Source organism: Daphnia magna, linkage group LG4 (genome assembly GCF_020631705.1).
Source record: "Daphnia magna isolate NIES linkage group LG4, ASM2063170v1.1, whole genome shotgun sequence".
Classification (NCBI taxonomy): Eukaryota; Metazoa; Arthropoda; class Branchiopoda; order Diplostraca; family Daphniidae; genus Daphnia; species Daphnia magna.
This window is the reverse complement of record NC_059185.1, coordinates 3,417,232-3,437,854: the sequence shown is the minus strand read 5'-3', so window position 1 is coordinate 3,437,854 and position 20,623 is coordinate 3,417,232. Positions and strand designations below refer to the sequence as shown.

The window sequence follows — 20,623 nt, the reverse complement described above, 5'->3', positions numbered from 1 at the left end:
AAAGATCCCATACATACTGTCATAATAGTAAGAGTTTATGACATTGTAATATATATATATACTCAATTGAAGTTGTTGATATTTTCAATAATTATTTTGACTTTTCTAGGATTTGAACGCTTAATCTTCGGCGTACCAGGCCGATGCTCTACCACTGAGCCATAAGTCATATAGTTTGACCGCCTATATTTTCCTGTTATTAGAGTACCACAAATTTGGACTCAGAAAAATTTTTGTAGTGATTCAAGATAATTTCGTGTTATCATGTTTTCATTAAATCCTTTTAATATACACATTTACAATTATTATATTAACCATCGTACGGGAGTTGAACCCGAGACCTTTGGATCCGTTAAACAACATTCTACCACAGAGCTATGATCCTTGAATTCCAGATATCCAGGTTAACATATAGTTTTACGAGCCTATAAAAATTGCCTTTATTATCTTTTAGTGCCTTATAATATTAGTGCAAAAATAAATGTAACTCATGGCTCAACGGTTGAGCATCGGCAATGCACGCCGAAAAATTGGGGATCGATACCCGAAAGAGTTAAATTAAAATCTGTGAAAGCATCAATATATCTGAAAAACCAACAAATACAATGATTATAAACAAATTCATCCAGGCAAATTAAACTCTCGTAAGTACGAAATTCAAGTATCTACAACAGTAAACTACCTACTCCAGGATTGGAATTTCATCGGCGGTACTCCATATACGCTCCGATATTCTCAGTATACAAAGTGAACACCAGTCAGCAATGTTAAGAGTTCAATCCTTAAAAAAATGTAATGACACAATTAATACACAGAAATAGTGTGAACACAAAGAAAGTATAAGAGAAAAGTTTTTCAAAATTAATGTAAAACAAAATTTGTATTGACAATTCTCCACGGAATGAAATATTTTGCAACTTTTAAAAGGCAAAGTACCCATTTCAAAAGTTGCTGTCAACCAAGGCAGGGGGAGACACTGCCTCAATTGACTCACCGGGGAGATTACCCAGTGCGTGGCTAAGAGAAGCCGGAAGAAGAGCTGAAGATTTGGAACATTTTTACAGGAGCGATTAACCTTTAATTCGGATTTGTGGGTAGCGACATGGCCCTCCATTAGCATTTCATCGAACCATGAGGACCCCCACGTCCCCTTTCCGGCCAGAGCCCTCCAAACCTCGATATATGTTGTTTTTATATATACCGTACAGTAGGGGCGTGACCCCCTACGGGCTTATTACGAGTCAAGGGGAAACGGGGCCACAGAAAAGAAGGGAGCCCAGATATGCACTTCAATTTATGTACGACAAATACCATAACGTGAGAGAATGTTTTTCATTTCATGGGTATTTCCGATCGTGTTTCCAAACTTCAGCATTGACAAAAACTCCCGCCTCATTCTGAAACCCCATTTTCCATTTATTACGTTTATTAACCTAGAAACAAAACAAAAACAAAAAAAAAACAAATAAACTCAAAGCATTTTTCCTTATGGAACTTACTTTAAAACATTAGTGTGTGCAATCCTTCTATGGTGTTATAAATGAAATCTAAATCCGACATAGAATGAACATCCAATAATTTACGTTAGAAGAACATTATGTTCGGTAAAGGTGTTCCTTTCCGATATCCGATATGGCTAAAATCCTTTAAAATAAAGTAGAAATATAGGTGGGAATTAGATATGAAATCAGTTTTTAAATAATGAAAAATGTATAAACCTCGTGCAGGTCAAGTCGGTAATCAAATGAATCCTTATTTTTCATTAGACCATTAGACTCACGCTCCAATGATTGATGTTCACTTCCTTATCATATGGTTTACTTAGCAGGATTTGTTATCTGACGTGCGACTAGTTGACTACTTTCTTCGGGCCGATACTGGTCAGGCCTAGATGAGGTGAGTCGGTTGAAGACACGCGATTCCAAGTTTGATAGCCACTACCAGTGGAATGACACATATCCAAGTACAATGTTGCATAGATGTCTCAACATATGTTTTCAGCTGATCCAATTGATTCCAGTCATCAGCATATCTGTTCTGTAATATTAGAGAAGAAACATTATAAACATTTCAAAATGAGGCTTTGAAAATATTAAAAAACGAAAAGAAATTCCAACCGCTGCAAGTTTTCTTGGGAGCTCCTTTCTCTAAGCTTTCTTTCGTTTGACTAAAGCAATTCTAAAATTATTCTAATAAAAATGCAAATGAAAGATCTGCCATCAAGGAAACTTGCATGATGCATATGAATAGGCTAAGCTAACAAAGCTGATTCAGCAATCCAAATGTTAAAAAAAAAAAATGTTTTCTTCTTACATAACACTGAGATTCAATTTAACTTTGCTATGAACATTTGTTTACCATAGACAAATAATGCCAACGTTTCGTAGATATACGATTTTCGGATAAAACAGTGAACCGTGAAACTCTTTACCGTTCAACCAAAAAGGCGAATGTAAAAAAGATCAATATCTTGTGGTTCAAAGTCATGCAGAAGGGTTCCAGTGTTTTTTTTTTTTTGCAATCTGACATTATTCAGTCCATCAATTTTAGGGCATAAAAAAGTATAAAACGTGAAAGAAGTGCTTACTTAAAATGTTTGAAAACTCTAACATAAAAATATTTTTTTTTTTTACCATGAGAAGATATGGATTCATTGAATGTGACAAACACACTGCAAACATTAAAGAGTATCACTCTTTTGGTGTAAAAATGGGATAGACATATAGGTTCCCCATTGAAGTGGATATCTATCCTATGGCCAACTGAAACAGGTGGTGTAACTTAATAACAGGTTACCATCCTTACAGTGTTAGCACTGAAATTGAATCGACATATCATGGGTGCCTGCTTCAACCATTTCGAAAGTTTGGTAATATCTCCAGGGGTGTCAACAACAAGTGAGTTGATATAACTGGTTTGACACAGATAGAAAGGCTCAATCTATACTGTGGTCTAAAATCACAACAAGCTAACATCTCTGCAAATGGAAAGAATAAAAAAATTAAATAAAAAAAAAATATATATATCCAAACAAATTGTGTTGCAACTAACTTACAGGGAAGAAACAAATAACAATATGGTATTGCTTATTGTCAGACTCAAACAATCAGGAGATTATGGTAGCTAACCACTAACCGGTAGTAAACCACACAATGTGTTACTCCTGTGAAAGAAGTTGCATTTTATTTTGGCTGTGGACAAAAATAAATGCAGCATGTTGTTATTGGCAACAAAGTTGTTGTATAACTCATTAACTGCAATTACAATGGTCTTCCGTGGACTGAACAGCTTGGCTTCTGCTGCTATAGATTGGAAATGCTGTTGATAACCTGTAAAAGAAATCCAATTTCCTTCATCATCCAATATATATTTAAACAAGGATTATTCTAACTTATTTACCAATTTGTGATAAATGAAAAAAATTTATCAATTTTGTGCTGGTCGGTTACAACACGTGTACATTATGGAAATCCGTTCCGAACTCCGATTACGACAATGTTTCTCAACTAATTAACACACATCGCGTCGAAAACTACGAAAACCTACGCCATTAAACAATCTAATTGATTCTCTTCTTCTACGTCGCGATTCTATGGCCATCTATTGGTGTGCAACAAATTTCAACGCTACCTTGCTGTGCATCTGTTTTCAGCGCCTCTTGGCGTCTTGGGAAACAAATGCTATAGAATTAATGTTTAAATTAAACATTAATGCCACACTCCACTACTACTACAAAATTGAAATTTGCCAAATAAAATCTAAAGCTATCAATTCAAATGCATGATTTAGATAAGCAAAAACAGGAAATTTTTTTTAAAAAATAAACCAGGCTGTAAGGGAATGTATCAATTCGATTTCATTCCTTGCAATTGTAAACGATAGTGCTCTAAGGCCATAATCACGCAATCGGCAACTCCCGTCCCCTACAACGGCTGGTGGCATTCTACCCGCATGGCGGGTCCAGGGATTTATTTTGCTTCGTAAACTCCCATCGACAACAAATTGACCCGATCAAGGAGGAAGCAACTTATCGACAACATACAAAAAAATGCTCCCTTTTATGTTCAGTAGTTTTACTACAAAAGGCTTAGTGAATCTAAAGAGTCGTTGGATCCAACGTATCAAGATATCTAGGACATTTCAAATTGCAAATGTCTTAGATTATATGCAAAAAGAAATTTCTTCTCTTCCCTTGTACTTATACGGATGGCCTTACCTTCCCTAGCCGAGGTCGAATAATTGACCATCATGTGAGAACTGCTAGTTTCCTAACCCTTTCATTTCAGCAGATGGAAGGAGAAACACTAGCTAACATCTCCCCTGCATCTAGATGGGAAACATAAATGCACGTAAAACAAAAGGGAGTAGCCCAAATCCCGTTTTCCTTGTAGAATCTAGAACTTGAAAAACAGGAAGATTTAATTGCGCTAAAGAAGACCTTGCTCGCGGGGTACCGAGTGGCACACTAGCCGCGTATAAAAGCTCCAAGACGCTGAGCCAAAGTCAATTCACTCTCTCCTCTCCACTGCACTCTCACTTGTAAGCGAGTCAACATGAAGACCTCAGTAAGTGAATTTACATAAATTTACAGTTCAGATATTAAATTTTGTTTTTCTTTTCGATTCTCAAGCTTGTTATCGTTGTCCTGATGGCATGTGCCATTTCCGCCCAGTTCCCAGCCGGTTGGAACTATAATCCATTCCTTTACTACCCCTACACCGCACAACAACCGCCTGTCCAGGAAACTACCGAAGTTGCTGCCGCTCGTGCCATTCATCTGGCCGCCCACGCTTCCGCAAGAGGATCTCGCGTAATCGTCTCCCAGCCTACCCCTGTACCTGTATGGGGACAACCGGGTGCGATCCTGGACACTCCTGAAGTTTGGGCGGCTAAGGTTGAACATTACCGCGCTCATTCTGCTGCTGCTGCTGCCAATGGAGTCGTATCGACGCTGCCACCTCTGCAAGTGGTTAACTGGGGAGTTCCTCAACCAGTTCAAGACACTCCTGAAGTAGCTGCCGCCCGCGCTGCCCATTTGGCTGCTCACGCCGCTGCTCGTGGTAAACGATCCATCCAGGACACTCCTGACGTGATGGCCGCCACCATCGAACATTACCGCGCTTACAACGCTGCCGCTGCTGCTAATGGAATCGTGGCATACTTGCCCGCACGTTACGCCAATATGCCGTGGGGAATCCCTCAACAAGTGCAAGAGACTCCCGAAGTAGCTGCAGCCCGTCGTGCTCACCTGGCCGCTCACGCTCATGCCGCTGCACGAGTAGCCAAAGTAATTCCCGTCCAACCGGCCCCTGCACCCGTGTGGAGCCAACCGGCTGTGATCCAGGACACACCCGAAGTTCACGCTGCTAAACTAGATTTCTTCCGCGCTTTCAACGAGGCTGCTACTCGCTCTGGTTAACTGGTTGTCACTTCACCAACTTAGCCAACAGTCTTCCCAACAAACATAGCCGAAATCTGCCCATCCAAAACCAACCACTGTGTGATATTCTAGAAAGCGGAATTTTCTTACGATTGAAAACGCCACAATGAACTTGCTGATGCTGTTGTAAAATATACTTCTGTTGACACGAATTTCTTCGCTAATTTTGTTGCCGTTCCAAAGCCATCATACACGTGAGGTTTTACTTCTCCCATGATTCACTGCATTGCCATATCTCTACAGCGTACCGGTCGGAATTCGATAATCGTTTAGCGAAGCCCCCGCTCATTCCGGTTAAACATCTAAAGCGCAGATTCTCTAAAACAGTTATTATCAATGTCTCAATCATATGCCAAACTTTCATGTAGGCCTAAATCACTTTGTTGTTTGGTAGTTAACTGAAAGCACATTTTTTCCCCCTTTAACTGAAAGCGTGAACTGTTGTAAAATGAAATTCCCTCTTTATTCAATCTTGTTTCTCCTTGCAACTGACGTCCGTAAATAGATCAAGACATACAACTTCGCTAATTTTATTTCGATATTAGTTTTGTAATTGCAACTTAAAATACGCCACATTTCTAGCAAATTGTTTACAACAGTTTTTGTTACTAACGCTGCCCTATCGTATTACTGATTGATCTCAGGTGAGCTTCAAATTAATCGTGGCGGGAGTCGAACCCGCAATTTTCGGATTGCCACTCTATTTAGAAGTCCGACGCCTTATCCATTAGGCCACACGATCTATGATGCTATGCTGCCGACACTTGGTTTGTTGGTTTCTTTCATTCAAAACCATACCACTGCAATATTTAATCACGCTCGTTGCAAGTTATTTTTGTTTTACCTGGATGTTGGGTCATAGCGATTTGCTCGAATTCTACTCGTCAATTTTAGCTTGTTGTATAAGCTTATTCAGTGTAACTGGATCTCGGCACAACTGTTAAGATAGCTATAAGATATAAATTATTAGCTGATTCAGACGTCTGTTCAAAACAAAAAATAATCACCTGAAGAGCTTTGTGAGAAAATTCTAAACTTTTAAACAAATATCACTTGTGATTTTCCTTGTGATTTCTGGCATCAATTAAGCGTCAGTGTTAGTTATATTGGACCTATGTACAACGACTGTTGAACGCATCACTGTTTGTTACAGTGAACCCTGTAACCAAAAGCGATATGGTAGGAAAAACAGACACAAATACATCTATCAGCAAACAGTTACCTTTGTAGATAACCTTGGCGTATAACTTTTTGGCCAGTGCAAACAGACAGCACACTACGAAACAGATAAAAATGTCAATTGTCGTATTCATCAACAGCGACTTTGCGTATAAAAACCAGTCGCGAGTATTAATGTGATGTGTACAGCATTTAGTAAGAGAAATGAGCCGCCTTACCCGATTCATTCTTTTTTATTCAGCAGTTACTGCGGGATGGAGTGGTCCTATAGGTAAATTCTGGCGGGGGTTAAATGAATTTCAGTGTTAATCGCTAAGTAAAGGTAATTCCCGATTGAAATGCTAATTAACAGATGATACCTGGGAGACAGAATATTTGAAATACAACCCCGATTTCTTTGAAGGAGACATTAGGGGTGTGGAACCTGGAAATAAGGTATTGAAAGTTTGATCTGTATATTATTATTCAATCGGAAGATATTGATTTTTACCATTTATGTTGTGCTGAAAACGTTAGCCGAGGAACGCGATCCGTGACCCGAACTTACTCTGGCCCGATGGTGTTGTTCACTATTCTTTCGATAGTGAATATAGTAAGTTTGTTTACAAAAACCATTTGATTTATTAGGCTGAACTGCTCACTGTAGACTAATTCTCCTACTTGTGAATTATACCTTATAAAGGCTTAAGTGAACGTGCCATCTTTGAGGACGTCTTTAATCTGTACGTAGCCAATTCCTGTATCAGATTTGTAGAGAGAACAACACAGCGGGACTACGTGTCCATTCAGAAGACGGGCACCGGGTAAGTTTTGTAATTCCTGTTTTCCGCCTGTGTTAAAAAGAGGTAGACATTAATCAGTTTGATCATTTTCCTTGCTTACGGTGAAAAAACAAAAGATGCAACAGCTACGTTGGCAGGATTGGAGGAGCTCAAGTCCTTTCGCTTGATTCGGCGTGCTTACGTTGCACAGTTTCTGGATGTTCAGTTCCTGGAACGCCAGTTCACGAGTTCTTGCACGCACTTGGCTTTCAACACGAGCACTGCCGCACGGATCGCGATGATTACGTTACCATAAACTGGGCCAACATTCAGCCTGGTACTCAAAATACGTTTTGAAACCACCCACAGCTTTTAAAAGATAAACAACGAATTGGATCTCCTAATTTTTTATCCTAGGATTGGAAGGAGCTTTTGAAAAGTACGACCAAACTCAAATCCAGCACCTTGCTAATTATGACTACGGTGAGTACTGTAAATTAGTTTCTGCTAGACAAGTGAGAGAACAATTGATAAATGTTTTCTTGTCTTTCATAATTTTGTTTGAAGCTTCCGTCATGCACTACGAACCGTACGCCTTCGCCGTTGATCCATCTGTCCCAACGATAATCGTACCTAGCGGTGTAATCATCGGGAAGACGGACGGGTTCAGCGAGGTACGTAAGCAACTGGAAAAGATTAAACAAAATAGAACTCGTAGAATGAAAATTAAAAAAAACACAGTAAACAACAAATAGTATGTGTCCTAAGTTTGATAGAAATCATACTGTAGCCGTTCGAAAGAGATAACCAAGCCTCTCTTTTTTTTTAAAGCTTTTAGTGACACAACTGCTAAACATTTTATTTCTCCCGCAGGTTGACAAAGTCGAGCTAAACGCCCTTTACGGGTGCTCCGGTGTCAGTAAATAAAAGGTGTCGTGATTATTCACCTGAAATCACTTAGCTGTTTCATTTTTAAGGTATACACATTTTTGTTGTTAGACTGTGTTATGTCAGCTACTAAAACTTGTTGTTTGAAATCACCCGGCGATGTTAACTTGGCATTGTAACACGAATTCAAATTTGATGATTGGATTTCAATTGCGTTTTAAGGTGCCTTGACGAAAGTGACCGTTTACGTTGTGTATTAAAATTTACTCTTTATCTTAAAAATGACTTTCTTAAACGTATTCTTAATCAAGTCTTTGATTTTTGGTTTTTTTTCTTTTTCTCTTCTTTCCTTTTCCTTTCTTTCCGCCTCTTTTCGTTTCTCCTCTACTTCTCTTCTTTCCGCCTCTCTCCGTTTTTCTTCTTTTTCTCTTTCCTCCTTTTCCTTTTTCTCCGTCTCCTTCCGTTTTTCTTCTTTTTCTCTTTCTTCCTTTTCCTTTTTTTCCGCTTCCTTCCGTTTTTCTTCTTTTTCTCTTTCTTCCTTTTCCTTTTTCTCCGCCTCCTTCCGTTTTTCTTCTTTTTCTCTTTCTTCCTTTTCCTTTTTCTCCGCCTCTTTCCGTTTTTCTTCTTTTTCTCTTTCCTCCTTTTCTTTTTTCTCCGCCTCTTTCCGTTTTTCTTCTTTTTCTCTTTCCTCCTTTTCTTTTTTCTCCGCCTCTTTCCGTTTTTCTTCTTTTTCTCTTTCTTCATTTTCTTTTTTCTCCGCCTCTTTCCGTTTTTCTTCTTTTTCTCTTTCTTGCTTTTCCTTTTTCTCAGCCTCTTTCCGCTTCTTTTCTTTTTCTCTTTCTTCCTTTTTCTTCCTTTCCACCTCTTTCCGTTTTTCTTTTTTTTCTCTTTCTTCTTTTTTCTTTCTTTCCGCCTCTTTCCGTTTTTCTTCTTTTTCTCTTTCTTCCTTTTCCTTTTTTTCAGCCTCTTTCCGCTTCTTTTCTTTTTCTGTTTCTTCCTTTTTTTTTCTTCCCGCCTCTTTTCGTTTCGCTTTTTTTTCTCTTTCTTCCTTTCTCTTTCTTTCCGCCTCTTTTCGTTTCTCTTGTTTGTTTTGTTCTTCCTTTTCCTTTTTTTCCGCCTCTTTCCGTTTCTGTTCTTTTTCGCTTTCTTCCTTTTTCTTTCTATCCGCTTCTTTTTGCTGCTCTTCTTTTTCTTTCTTTTCGTTTTTCTCTTTTTCCGCGTCTTTCCCTTCATCTTTTCGGTTTGGGTTGTTTCCATCTTCTGCCGTCAGTATTCCGCTGTATCTTTGTTTTTGTCCTTTCCGTTGAGTATCTATTCCTTGCCCACCTAAACTGAGTACGGCAAGAGCTGGTAGAGCATCCAGGCTCACCACAGGAAAACTCTTTACCATCGCTTCAGGACATCCATACAATAAATTCAGCTTCATCAAATGCAGCTGTAAAACAAAACAAGAAAGAAAATCAGAAATCAATACAATAATTCGGCTTTTTGTGTGCCAAAAATGTTCATTCGTACGTTACTAAAACCGTCTCCATGGCCATCGGTGACTGCATCAGTTGCGTTCGTAGTCGGGATGTCGGGATGATGCGCGAATGCGTGCGTTTCGTTTTGCGCCACGGATTCTTTTCGTCATTAGCCAAAAAGAAATGTTTATGTTGGATTACAAACTCAAGTTGGTTAAATTCAATCGGATGAATACGAAATGCATATTAAAGTTGATCGTGGACATAAGATATCTTTAATCTGTGATGAAACCTGTTGCGTAGCTTTTGAAATTAGCGCTTTTTCTTTTTGTTATCAGTAAAATATTGCACTGTCAGCTACCGCGTTACATACACTAGGTGTATAAAAATATGTGTGAAATTTCTTAAAATTTAACCTCACATGACGTTTAAGTCTTCCCGCAGTGACATGGTCCTGCAGACTTAAATCATACAAAGTCTTACTAAATACTAAACAATTTTCTATAATACTATGTCACGGTTATAAATATCTGTACAATCTATACCCGCACAAAAACAGTTTGTTAATCTACGCAAAACGGCTTATCTTCCGTTTCTCCCAAAAAAGTGAACGGATTCTGACCGTTTCAACAAACATCGACAGGAAAAACGTTTCACCCTTCCCTGAGATTGCTTTTGCATAAACGAACAATACCCACAACAGGTTCAATAAATAAACTAACAAAGAGCAAAGGAAACACATTCATAAACTTGTGCCTTATAGGTATTACCAGGTTGGATGTCGGTGTGATTCACGCTAATATGATCATTACGAAGAGTTTCGTTCTTCTCGTGAGTGATCCCGAGTGCGTGCATAAATTTATGGATAAGCACACCAGTTTTGCATCCCGTGTCGGTGCAATCGAAGCATTTTGCATCGAGAGAGACGACCTGAGGCTGCGAATGCTGCCTGCCTGTGTAGCTGTAACACCTACGAGACGTGTCAAGTAAAATTACTGAATAAGAGAAACATGTTTATAATGAGAAATGTATTCATTTACCCGCCACCGGTTTTCTGGATAGAAACGTAGAAATCCTCGGTTGTGCGTTTTACGAACGTGACACAACTCTTGTCTTCGTACATCGCAAACACTTCGTAAAGGGCTTCAAGTTCTTGACCGCCTGCATAAATCAAACACAGCACAAAAGACCTTTAATCCGTTATAGAAATCAATTTGCTTAACGTGTTCGTGAAATTACTGAATCCGTCACCAACACTGTAATGCAGGATGCCATCAGGCCATAGTCGACTGGAATCAACTGTGGCATTCTTCAGCTGCTTGTTCTACGAAAATAGAAGTAAAATGCAATGAGAAAATCAACACCTGTTACGTCCGAATGATGATACCATTTCCTCTGGATTAACATCCATAACGGCTCCTTGGAGGAGATCCAGATTAAATTCCGGATTCTCTTCTGTTAGAGCAATAACTTTTGGATTTTATAAATATGAAAATTACTTTTAGTTTAGTTCTATATACATTTGATATTTTGTAAATACTTCTGCCATCAGCTGATCCTAAGGTGAATACCGAGCAGAGAAGAACGAAAGGATTGTTGAGCAGCATTTTCAGTACTGATTGAGGGCCAAGAGAAAAAGCCTATTTTATACGTAGCAATTCAATGGTAATCAGACGATGCAATCCTTTATCGCAAGTTTTTGATATAATCAGAAATGTTTTTCTCCTTTGTACTGGCGCACAACCAAAGCGCTTATTTTTCGCACCGTTTTTAATGCGTGGTTCCCATTTTTCCAGTGATATCAGGTGTTTTTTTACCAAAAGCTATGAAAATTAACCGATAAGAATTAAGTCGTAAGGGTAATTAACTCATGCATTTGCTTTTTCCCAGCTCTTTAACCGTATATACTTTGGCTATTACCATTTCTCAGATCCCACTCATTCTCGTTTTCACCTTGTTTCTTTGCTATGTACGTACGGTAGTTGACAAAGCACGGTAAACGAATAGTGAAACAAGCAACAGTAAAAGATACCGACACTCACGACTGTTTATGTTGAGCGTGGGTTTGGTGAAATAAATACAAACTGGGGTGAAGTTAGTGGATACATAGATAACGGCCGTTTGCGCCGGCGATAAGTACTTTATGAAATGCGTGGGACGTACTGTAAACTGTAAAGAAGAAAGTATAATTTTACTTGACAAGGTTATGTAAGCAAAGCACACAATCAGATTAAGTCAGATAAAAACATTTGCTTTAAGATCGGGGGTTTTTCAATCGAAAGTTTTGTGAATCTGTGAATCCGTGGACCACTATGACAATACGATAACTACCAAAATCAGAAACGGTTAAAACATCATAATTAGGATTCAATCCGCGCTATTGACATGGGTAAACATTTTATGCATGACCCAAAAGAAATAGCTATTAGGCTACTCCCTTATACTGATATGGATGGCCTTACTTTAATGGCAAGGTCGAACAATCGCCATCGAGTGAGTCGTGCTAGTTTCATGTCCAACTACTTTTCAGCGGATCGCAAGAGAAACACTGGCCAACATCTTCCCAATTTGAGAATAGAAAAAATAATTCGATAACTAAGATAAAGGGCGGGGCACATTCCGTTTTCCTTGCACATCTAGAACGTGAAACACGGAAGATTTCAATGTGCTAAAGAAGACCTTGCTCGCGGGGTACCGAATGGGACAACAAACGCGTATAAAAGCTCCCAGATGCTGAGCCAAAGTCAATTCACTCTCTCCTCTCCACTGCGCTCTCACATCTTGTAAGCGAGTCAACATGAAGACCTCAGTAAGTGAATTTACATGAATTTACAGTTCAGTTATTAAATTTTGTTTTTCTTTTCGATTCTCAAGCTTGTTATCGTTGTCCTGATGGCATGTGCCATCTCCGCCCAGTTCCCAGCCGGTTGGAACTATAATCCATTCCTTTACTACCCCTACACCGCACAACAAGCACCTGTCCAAGAAACTGCTGAAGTTGCCGCCGCTCGTGCCACTCACCTAGCCGCTCACGCTTCTGCAAGAGGGTCCCGTGTAATTGTCTCCCAACCTGCCCCTGTACCTGTATGGGGACAACCGGGTGCGATCCTGGACACTCCTGAAGTTTGGGCGGCTAAGGTTGAACATTACCGCGCTCATTCTGCTGCTGCTGCTGCCAATGGAGTCGTATCGACGCTGCCACCCCTGCAAGTGGTTAACTGGGGAGTTCCTCAACCAGTTCAAGACACTCCCGAAGTAGCTGCCGCCCGCGCTGCCCATTTGGCCGCTCACGCCGCTGCTCGTGGTAAACGATCCATCCAGGACACCCCTGACGTGATGGCCGCCACCATTGAACATTACCGCGCTTACAACGCTGCCGCTGCTGCTAATGGAATCGTGGCATACTTGCCCGCACGTTACGCCAATATGCCGTGGGGAATGCCGCAACAGGTGCAAGAGACTCCCGAAGTAGCTGCAGCCCGTCGTGCTCACCTGGCCGCTCACGCTCATGCCACTGCACGAGTAGCCAAAGTAATTCCCGTCCAACCGGCCCCTACACCCGTGTGGAGCCAACCGGCTGTGATCCAGGACACGCCCGAAGTTCACGCTGCTAAACTAGATTTCTTCCGCGCTTTCAACGAGGCTGCTACTCGCTCTGGTTAACTGGTTGTCACTTCACCAACTTAGCCAACAGTCTTCCCAACAAACATAGCCGAAATCTGCCCATCCAAAACCAACCACTGTGTGATATTCTAGAAAGCGCAATTTTCTTACGATTAAAAACGCCACAATGAACTTGCTGATGCTGTTGTAAAATATACTTCTGTTGACACGAATTTCTTCGCTAATTTTGTTGCCGTTCCAAAGCCATCATACACGTGAGGTTTTACTTCTCCCATGATTCACTGCATTGCCATAGTATATCTTTACGGCGTACCGGTCGCAATTCGATAAAGAAACGTTGTGTTTACTGTCCGAAGCACTGCTAGATCTAATCGTGAAAACTGAATCTTTTCCTATACGCATCTACTAAAACAGGCATCTAAACGCTCATTTCAGCACTGCCACATCCCAATCGAACGGGAGTGAAATGCGATAGCACGAGATGAAAAACATTTCAAGTGGCATACAATAATATCACTTTCTCACATACCTGCAAGATCGTTATGCAGTAAAATGAGCTGAATACAAAATTGGAGTCATGCATCTAATTATTGATCGTTCATGTCTGTTGCAAGCCAGATATTGCCAATACCCAGTAATCATTACCTAATGATTTGGCGGGGTCTGTTGTTAACCACCTCGTTTGAAAAGATTCATGAATTTTATTCCCGAAAGTACATTCGCCTTTCCGCAAGTGACATAACAACATTATCAAATCATTGGCATTGAGAAACGTACAAGGTTATACTTTATCCACGATCGTTCCATTTTCTTTCCTCAAAGATATTAGATAGAGTTCGTTTATTTTTCTTACCATTTTTCTTTATCTAGATAAAATTTAAAAGAAATTAAAAATGAATGATAAATTGCCAATGATCATTAGAAAAAAAAATGTCTAGCGTTCAAAGATCCCGCCCTTCTTTCTTATTTCTTCAGTACCAAGTGCTGTGTCCCCGAAAAGGATCAATCATCCTTTGATTGGCTTTCTGTTTCAATGGAATTCACGGAAGTTTGGGTGATTAATTCTTGAATATCTACGATCACATCATCAAAGAATTGTTGAGCGGTTTAATGCCTTGATCGAGATTTTCTTTTGCAATCTGATAATCACCATATCAAGCCGTGTTGTTACACGTCCTTTGATTACAAGCTTGCAGAGCAATTCGAACCAATGGCATTGTCATGGTCGTGCTATGAAAATGGGAAAATGAAAATCCTTGAAACTATGTGAGTTTGGGCGAGGTCGACAATGACAATCACTTGCCTTTTGATGTTACACGAAAGGGCAGGGCTATCATAATTTTACTTTTTGAATATTGGCACACACAAAACAACTTAAAGATTAAAACTAATGATAGTGGATCGGGAGAAATAATCTTTACGTACAGGAGTGAATAATTATTCACGTATTGACGGGCAAATGAAATTATGGAACTACTCCTTTGCCAACAGCGCCCATCGACCTTGCACATCATCAACTTGAATTTTTTTGGGGGAGCTGACCAATTTTGGCTACAGCCCGTGTCATCGGAATAACTTTGGTGAGCCCTTGAAGAAAAGTAGACTTAGAGCAGCAGGGAGACGACAAACATGAAAATTGATTGAAATGGACTTACTAATGGAAGATACTTTCACTTTCTTGTGGTTGTTTGTCAGAGAAATGAATGCAACCGGTCAGAATGGAGGAATCGAAACCTTTCTAGGTCTTCGTGACAAACTAGATTTATGGATGGGGGCTCCGATTGGACAAGTGAAAGGTTGCAAATTTTTAACTAGCGGTTCGTCAACTTTTCACGGACGTCCAGGTGATGCGTGATGCGTGAGGATGGTTAACCTCGAATGAAATTGGTAGCAGGAAGTGAACTAGAGAATAAGGTCCATACTTTAGAGCCGATGCCAAAGAACGTGTGTAGACTATAGAGAGCAATGGAGATATGGGAAACAATTGGAAGCGTAAGATTGGCCTTGGATCCTCGTAGCGACTCCCTGCTTGAAGGTAAAACTCTTCACCGGGTATATAAAGCCCCAGTTGCTCCAAAAATCTCAATTCACTTTCCTCTCTCTTGCCTGCTCTAACGATCACTCTGCGAATCGACATGAAGACCTCAGTAAGTAAATTTGCAGATTCAAACTATAAGTATTTAAGACTTTATCTCTTTATTATTCGAATGTATAATCGTCAAGGTGGCCGTCGTTGTTGTATTGATGGCATGTGCCGTCTCCGCCCAGTTCCCACCCGGTTGGAACTACAACCCATTCCTTTACTACCCCTACACCGCACAACAACCGCCTGTCCAGGAAACTCCCGAAGTTGCTGCCGCTCGTGCCACTCATCTGGCCGCCCACGCTTCCGCAAGAGGATCTCGCGTAATCGTCTCCCAGCCTACCCCTGTACCTGTATGGGGACAACCGGGTGCGATCCTGGACACTCCCGAAGTTTGGGCGGCTAAGGTTGAACATTACCGCGCTCATTCTGCTGCCGCTGCTGCCAATGGAGTCGTATCGACGCTGCCACCTTTGCAAGTGGTTAACTGGGGAGTTCCTCAACCAGTTCAAGACACTCCCGAAGTAGCTGCCGCCCGCGCTGCCCATTTGGCTGCTCACGCCGCTGCTCGCGGTAAACGATCCATCCAAGACACTCCCGAAGTGATGGCCGCCACTATCGAACATTACCGCGCTTACAACGCTGCAGCTGCTGCTAACGGAATCATGGCATACTTGCCCGCACGTTACGCCAATATGCCGTGGGGAATGCCGCAACAGGTGCAAGATACTCCCGAAGTAGCTGCAGCCCGTCGTGCTCACCTGGCCGCTCACGCTCATGCCGCTGCACGAGTAGCCAAAGTAATTCCCGTCCAACCGGCCCCTACACCCGTTTGGAGCCAACCGGCACCTACACCCGTTTGGAGCCAACCGGCTGTGATCCAGGACACACCCGAAGTTCACGCAGCTAAACTAGATTTCTTCCGCGCGTTTAACGAAGCCACAGCTCGCTCCGGTTAAACACCTTAAAAGCACCGATTCTCCAAACTCATCTTTCACGTCTCACTTGTAAATCAAATTATTACCTGAAGGTTATCAAAACCACCCTTTTCTCAAAAGAGAAAACGTGAACTGTTGTAAATTTCCCTTCTTATTTGGTTTTGCTGATCCCATCATCTGGCATTTAAAAATACACCAGTACTTTCAAGTTTACTACGCGTGTTCGGTTGTACAGTAATGGCTCTTTATGATGCACTTGAATTCAGACAAGCATTTCACGATACATATCAGCCTGTGGTACTATAATTTTCAGACATGGCTTAAATTGCTTGCAGTTCTAAAACTAATCGTGGCGGGAATCGAACCCGCAATTTTCGGATCACTGCTCAGGTAGAAGTCCGACGCCTTATCCATTAGGCCACACGATCTGTTTGATGGTCATCTACTCAAGGTAAACTCCACTGCGATGGTATACGCATTCTCCTCCAATCTTTATTACAATCCATTCTGAGAATTACCTAACCAGTAAGCGCAGCGCAATAATTTGGGCTATTAAATTTAAAATGTTGTACAACAGATTTGAATGTAGTTCACATGCATTTGTCAAGCAAAACAGGATTTTTCCTTCAATGACAAATGGCAAAATGTTACATGGATATCAGTTGATCGCAAAGATCAAGCATTAGGCGTTTAAAGGAGTGTTTGTTTGGCGTTAATTCAATTTCAAATTCCACTGTAAACGCCAACGAACCGATACATACAACACATTTTTCCAATTGGGAAAACGAATTTAATCGAGGCGGGACTCGAACCCGCAATTTTCGGATTGCACTTGTTTTACAATAGAAGTCCGACGCCTTATCCATTAGGCCACACGATCATACATCAATGTTTAGGCCTAGCAAAAGCCAACCCCTCGTAAAGCAAAATCACCATGGATTGCAAGTCATTATCTTTAATTCAATAAGAAGCAGAACGTTTAAATGGAACCTTGACCGGTTCAGCTACTTTCCATTGCAGTTTAATGGTCGAGTTTTGTTATAACTAAAACATTACAGGCAATTATAGCTATATGGCTGGGAGATTAAAACAATGAAGTCCAAAGTGCGTGCAACTGTGCAACGCAACAGGTATCAACATTACATGACAACCCAAACATACAAAGAAAAAAACCCATTTTATCTTTACGATGCTTTTACACTATCCGGATTGATAAGCAAACTCTACTGGACATGGACAAACACGGATGGGAAACTAATAGCCCTACGTTAAAATACCCACTCCTCCAGCGGGCGGGAGGCAGTGCCCAGGTTCTTCTATTTGTACCCTTGCGTTAACTGCGATTAGCGACATTTTTAACGCACGTGAGGTGAAAGACTCGGACATTTTAAAGTTCTACCCTAACGGCCGTTGAAATTTGCGAGACGCTTTTTAGCCCAAACTCTGGCATCGACACCCCAAAAGTCCGAATTTTCCATTACACAGGTAGAAATAGACGGTTTCTGCACTTACCTTGCGTCCGATAGGACGGCTACTCGTCCTCCTCTGTTGCTCTTGCTCCATCTTAACTGCCATTCGAATCTGGCCAGTTGTGACGAGATGAATAGACGGTGCTGGAATGAAAACCCTTTGGCGAAGAGTTCCTTTTGACAAGCGTCAGTTCTTCTTCTTGTAACATGTTCATACAATCTTGGGAGATTCTCCATCACGTTTGTCAATTCCAACCAAACATATCACAACACTTAAATGCAAATGTAATTGGTCTGCACAATGAGAAAGAATCCTTTACAGGTCAATAGACAAAACAATAAATAATTAAGCACAACAGTCAGGATTTTACTCGTGGGAGACACGAGACACAGAAATGCAGAAGTCGAACACAAGTGCGTTCTTGAGTCTCAATTGTAACGCTTAGAGGTAGAGGCTGAATGGTGAGAAAATGTGGAAAAGAAATAAAAAGAAAGCGGCCATCATGGATTTTTGATCACCCTTCCCTCACAATTTCCACGCGCTAATTAACTCCCTACCTAAAAAATTTTCAGCTTCTCGGAACTGGCGAAGCAAAAAGGTAAGGAAAGCAAACGCATTCAAGCCCCCCCCCTCTACTAGTAACGTAGAGTCATAGCTGTAAATAAATCTAAATACATTACAATTACGAGACAACCAAAACATTTAAACAAACAAACATTCGTGATATTAGGGACAACAATGATACGCATTTAGTTGTTGAGCAACTCGGATCATCCGACAGTTCACAAATAGTGAACGATATTTTAAGTTTATCCATCACTAGGCAAATATCCCCATTTTGTTACATCCCTCAAACAGCGTTATACATTATCAGAGTTTAGTTATACTAGATTAGCAAGTGCAGTTTTATCTTATCTCCCGCAGAAAGTCCTTGTCCTGTCCGGATCGTGGACTGTTACAACTGTCAGTTATGATACTGTTGGCGATTATGTGTTGACAGGCCCAGACTGTAAAACACTTTAATCGTATACTCTATACACTGCAATGTTTTCGATGCTGTCAAATATTGCTTCCAACTCGAAAAGCGTGCATTAAAATAACGTGGCAAACTACGCGCTTCGGTCGTGCGCACGGCACGAAACACGTTTTTTTAGATACCAACGACTTTTGACCGCCAATGACAATAAAGTTGGATGAAGAGATAGAAATTGGGTAATTTTAAAATGTCGTCTTTGAAGCCGAGTATAAAACGGGATCCAAACGGTTTGACTGGTGTTTATTCGAACGTCCGAAGATGCTGCGCTCAGCCACATTCGTTCTCCTCTGCTTGGCAGTTACCTTAGGATGGGCCAATCCTTTAGGTACGACGCAATTCTTAAAAATGCAGTTCTAACTTGTTTAAGGTAAAAATCGAATTACGTAAAAACAGGTAAGGCGGAAGAAGAGAGGGATCCGGAGTACAACCCGGACCTGTTCGAAGGAGATATTATGGGTATCAATCCAGGAGAGACGGTAAAATCTTATAGCTTTACGAAATTGATGATATTGAATTTTTTTACATGGTATTAAATTAAATGAAATGAGCAGCCGAGGAGTGCCGTCATCGATCCCAGCATCCTCTGGCCTGGTGGCGTCGTATATTACACCATTGGCGCCGGATTTAGTGAGTCCTTTAATTAATTAAAGAAAATACTTCTGTAATTTTTGAAAATGTCTTCTTCTTTGCGCAGCTTCACAGGAACGTGACACTCTCCTAGAGGCTTTTGCCATCTACGAAGCCAACAGCTGCATTACATTCGTTGAGCGCACAAACCAGGAATTCTACGTGTCCGTCCAGAAGACTGGTGGCGGGTAAGTTTCCATTACGACATCCCAATCGTCTGTTCTTAATCGCTTATCAATTTCTTTTTCTAAATGCGACACAAAAGGTGCTACAGCTACATTGGCATGCGCCCACGTCTTTTGCAGCCACAGACTCTTTCCCTGGACTCCGGCTGTTTCCGCTGCACAGCTACCGGATGCAAAACTGGAACACCCATCCACGAATTCTTGCACGCACTTGGTTTCTATCACGAGCAGAGCCGCACCGATCGCGATGATTATGTGACCATCAACTACGACAACATTCAACCAGGTAACATGTCACTGATTATAGGTTGGCTATCAAGGACTAGAGCCCTATGATACATTTTTCTTTAAAAAGGCAAAGAAGGCAACTTTGAGAGCTACGGCACTGACGTCATCACGGATCAAGGACTAGCTTACGACTACGGTAAGGATCACTTACGTTTAGCAGAATGCAGTATCATTTCTGCACAAGTTTGCAGTCCATCATTAAAAGTTATGCTTTGATCTTGGCATTTAAAGGATCTGTTATGCATTACGGAGCATATGCTTTCGCTGTCGATCCCAGCGTCCCGACTATTATCGTACCTGACGGCGTTTCTATTGGTCAACGAGATGGTTTTAGCGATGTAATTAAATATCTAATTGGCACGTTTAATCCAGAATCTTGATATATCATTCTTTCATTTTTTTAAAGCTTGATTTGGCCGGCCTTAACTTGCTTTACGGATGTGCTGAAAAGAAAAAGGCCGTCGCTACCGCATAAGCTACAGAAGGAGAAACTCATCAACTACTTACCCCATCCTATTTTAGAATTAACAAAGAGAATAGTGATCCACAATTCGTTGAATAATTGGCAATAAATCAATTGAGATAAACTTTTACAGCATTTTGCTTTGTTTTCTTTTGAGCCATTTGACTTACCAAACATT

General features: G+C 40.8%; 5 protein-coding genes, 3 long non-coding RNA genes and 3 other non-coding genes across 20 annotated transcripts; 4 read left to right on the top strand and 7 right to left on the bottom strand.

Moving 5' to 3' along the window:
- Positions 1-1,241: 1,241 nt before the first annotated feature.
- LOC116921523 lies at positions 1,242-3,743 on the bottom strand. Of its 5 annotated transcripts, none has more exons than XR_006645484.1 (7): positions 3,400-3,743; positions 3,265-3,329; positions 3,056-3,191; positions 2,359-2,977; positions 1,719-2,037; positions 1,500-1,644; positions 1,242-1,433 (listed from the first exon to the last, which is right to left on the bottom strand). It is a non-coding gene; the product is annotated as an uncharacterized LOC116921523 (long non-coding RNA). The 5 variants fall into 5 exon arrangements; XR_006645483.1 differs by having other exon boundaries at positions 2,359-2,522; positions 2,634-2,977; positions 3,056-3,329; positions 3,400-3,737; XR_006645482.1 differs by having other exon boundaries at positions 3,056-3,329.
- A 696-nt stretch (positions 3,744-4,439) lies between these two features.
- Positions 4,440-5,592, top strand: LOC116921511 (cuticle protein 18.7). Its single transcript, XM_032927856.2, has 2 exons — positions 4,440-4,565; positions 4,631-5,592. Exons 1-2 carry the CDS (start codon positions 4,554-4,556, stop codon positions 5,417-5,419), a joined length of 801 nt encoding a protein of 266 aa, XP_032783747.2. The 5' UTR covers positions 4,440-4,553; the 3' UTR covers positions 5,420-5,592.
- A 362-nt stretch (positions 5,593-5,954) lies between these two features.
- LOC116921530 lies at positions 5,955-6,717 on the bottom strand. Of its 2 annotated transcripts, XR_006645497.1 has the most exons (4): positions 6,663-6,717; positions 6,448-6,599; positions 6,285-6,389; positions 5,955-6,219 (listed from the first exon to the last, which is right to left on the bottom strand). It is a non-coding gene; the product is annotated as an uncharacterized LOC116921530 (long non-coding RNA). The 2 variants fall into 2 exon arrangements; XR_004393380.2 differs by having other exon boundaries at positions 5,955-6,389.
- On the bottom strand, positions 6,098-6,182 carry Trnar-ucu. Its single transcript is given in 2 exon segments — positions 6,098-6,133; positions 6,146-6,182. It is a non-coding gene; the product is annotated as a tRNA-Arg (tRNA).
- Positions 6,718-6,731: 14 nt separating the features above from the next.
- Positions 6,732-9,138, top strand: LOC116921513 (zinc metalloproteinase nas-15). 3 transcript variants are annotated; one of them, XR_006645440.1, is made up of 9 exons: positions 6,732-6,890; positions 6,972-7,054; positions 7,136-7,211; positions 7,302-7,422; positions 7,518-7,717; positions 7,798-7,863; positions 7,948-8,054; positions 8,254-8,357; positions 9,079-9,138. XR_006645440.1 is itself a non-coding variant. In XM_032927858.2 (8 exons), the coding sequence occupies exons 1-8, from the start codon at positions 6,824-6,826 to the stop codon at positions 8,305-8,307; spliced, it is 774 nt and encodes a 257-aa protein (XP_032783749.2). In that variant the 5' UTR covers positions 6,732-6,823; the 3' UTR covers positions 8,308-8,578. The 3 variants fall into 3 exon arrangements, 1 of the variants encoding a protein (XP_032783749.2); XR_006645441.1 differs by lacking the exon at positions 9,079-9,138 and adding an exon at positions 8,491-8,578; XM_032927858.2 differs by lacking the exon at positions 9,079-9,138 and having other exon boundaries at positions 8,254-8,578.
- On the bottom strand, positions 8,486-18,913 carry LOC116934740 (zinc metalloproteinase nas-14). Its single transcript, XM_045171910.1, has 9 exons — positions 17,889-18,913; positions 11,272-11,371; positions 11,119-11,201; positions 10,971-11,055; positions 10,772-10,892; positions 10,502-10,701; positions 9,784-9,890; positions 9,233-9,703; positions 8,486-8,494 (listed from the first exon to the last, which is right to left on the bottom strand). Exons 1-9 carry the CDS (start codon positions 17,949-17,951, stop codon positions 8,486-8,488), a joined length of 1,239 nt encoding a protein of 412 aa, XP_045027845.1. The 5' UTR covers positions 17,952-18,913.
- Positions 12,417-16,589, top strand: LOC116934966 (cuticle protein 18.7). 3 transcript variants are annotated; one of them, XM_032927855.2, is made up of 2 exons: positions 12,417-12,540; positions 12,606-13,567. In XM_032927855.2, the coding sequence occupies exons 1-2, from the start codon at positions 12,529-12,531 to the stop codon at positions 13,392-13,394; spliced, it is 801 nt and encodes a 266-aa protein (XP_032783746.2). In that variant the 5' UTR covers positions 12,417-12,528; the 3' UTR covers positions 13,395-13,567. The 3 variants fall into 3 exon arrangements, with proteins under 3 accessions (XP_032783746.2, XP_045028269.1, XP_032798256.2); XM_045172334.1 differs by lacking the exon at positions 12,606-13,567 and adding an exon at positions 15,579-16,589 and having other exon boundaries at positions 12,514-12,540; XM_032942365.2 differs by lacking the exons at positions 12,417-12,540; positions 12,606-13,567 and adding exons at positions 15,361-15,502; positions 15,579-16,589.
- LOC123471246 lies at positions 14,043-15,236 on the bottom strand. Its single transcript, XR_006645498.1, has 2 exons — positions 15,011-15,236; positions 14,043-14,942 (listed from the first exon to the last, which is right to left on the bottom strand). It is a non-coding gene; the product is annotated as an uncharacterized LOC123471246 (long non-coding RNA).
- Positions 16,721-16,804, bottom strand: Trnar-ucu. Its single transcript is given in 2 exon segments — positions 16,721-16,756; positions 16,768-16,804. It is a non-coding gene; the product is annotated as a tRNA-Arg (tRNA).
- Trnar-ucu lies at positions 17,168-17,256 on the bottom strand. The gene is given in 2 exon segments: positions 17,168-17,203; positions 17,220-17,256. It is a non-coding gene; the product is annotated as a tRNA-Arg (tRNA).
- A 146-nt stretch (positions 18,914-19,059) lies between the features above and the next one.
- Positions 19,060-20,569, top strand: LOC116921506 (zinc metalloproteinase nas-15). Its single transcript, XM_032927848.2, has 8 exons — positions 19,060-19,207; positions 19,276-19,358; positions 19,434-19,509; positions 19,577-19,697; positions 19,775-19,980; positions 20,050-20,118; positions 20,214-20,320; positions 20,389-20,569. The coding sequence occupies exons 1-8, from the start codon at positions 19,141-19,143 to the stop codon at positions 20,455-20,457; spliced, it is 798 nt and encodes a 265-aa protein (XP_032783739.2). The 5' UTR covers positions 19,060-19,140; the 3' UTR covers positions 20,458-20,569.
- The last annotated feature ends 54 nt before the right edge of the window (positions 20,570-20,623 follow it).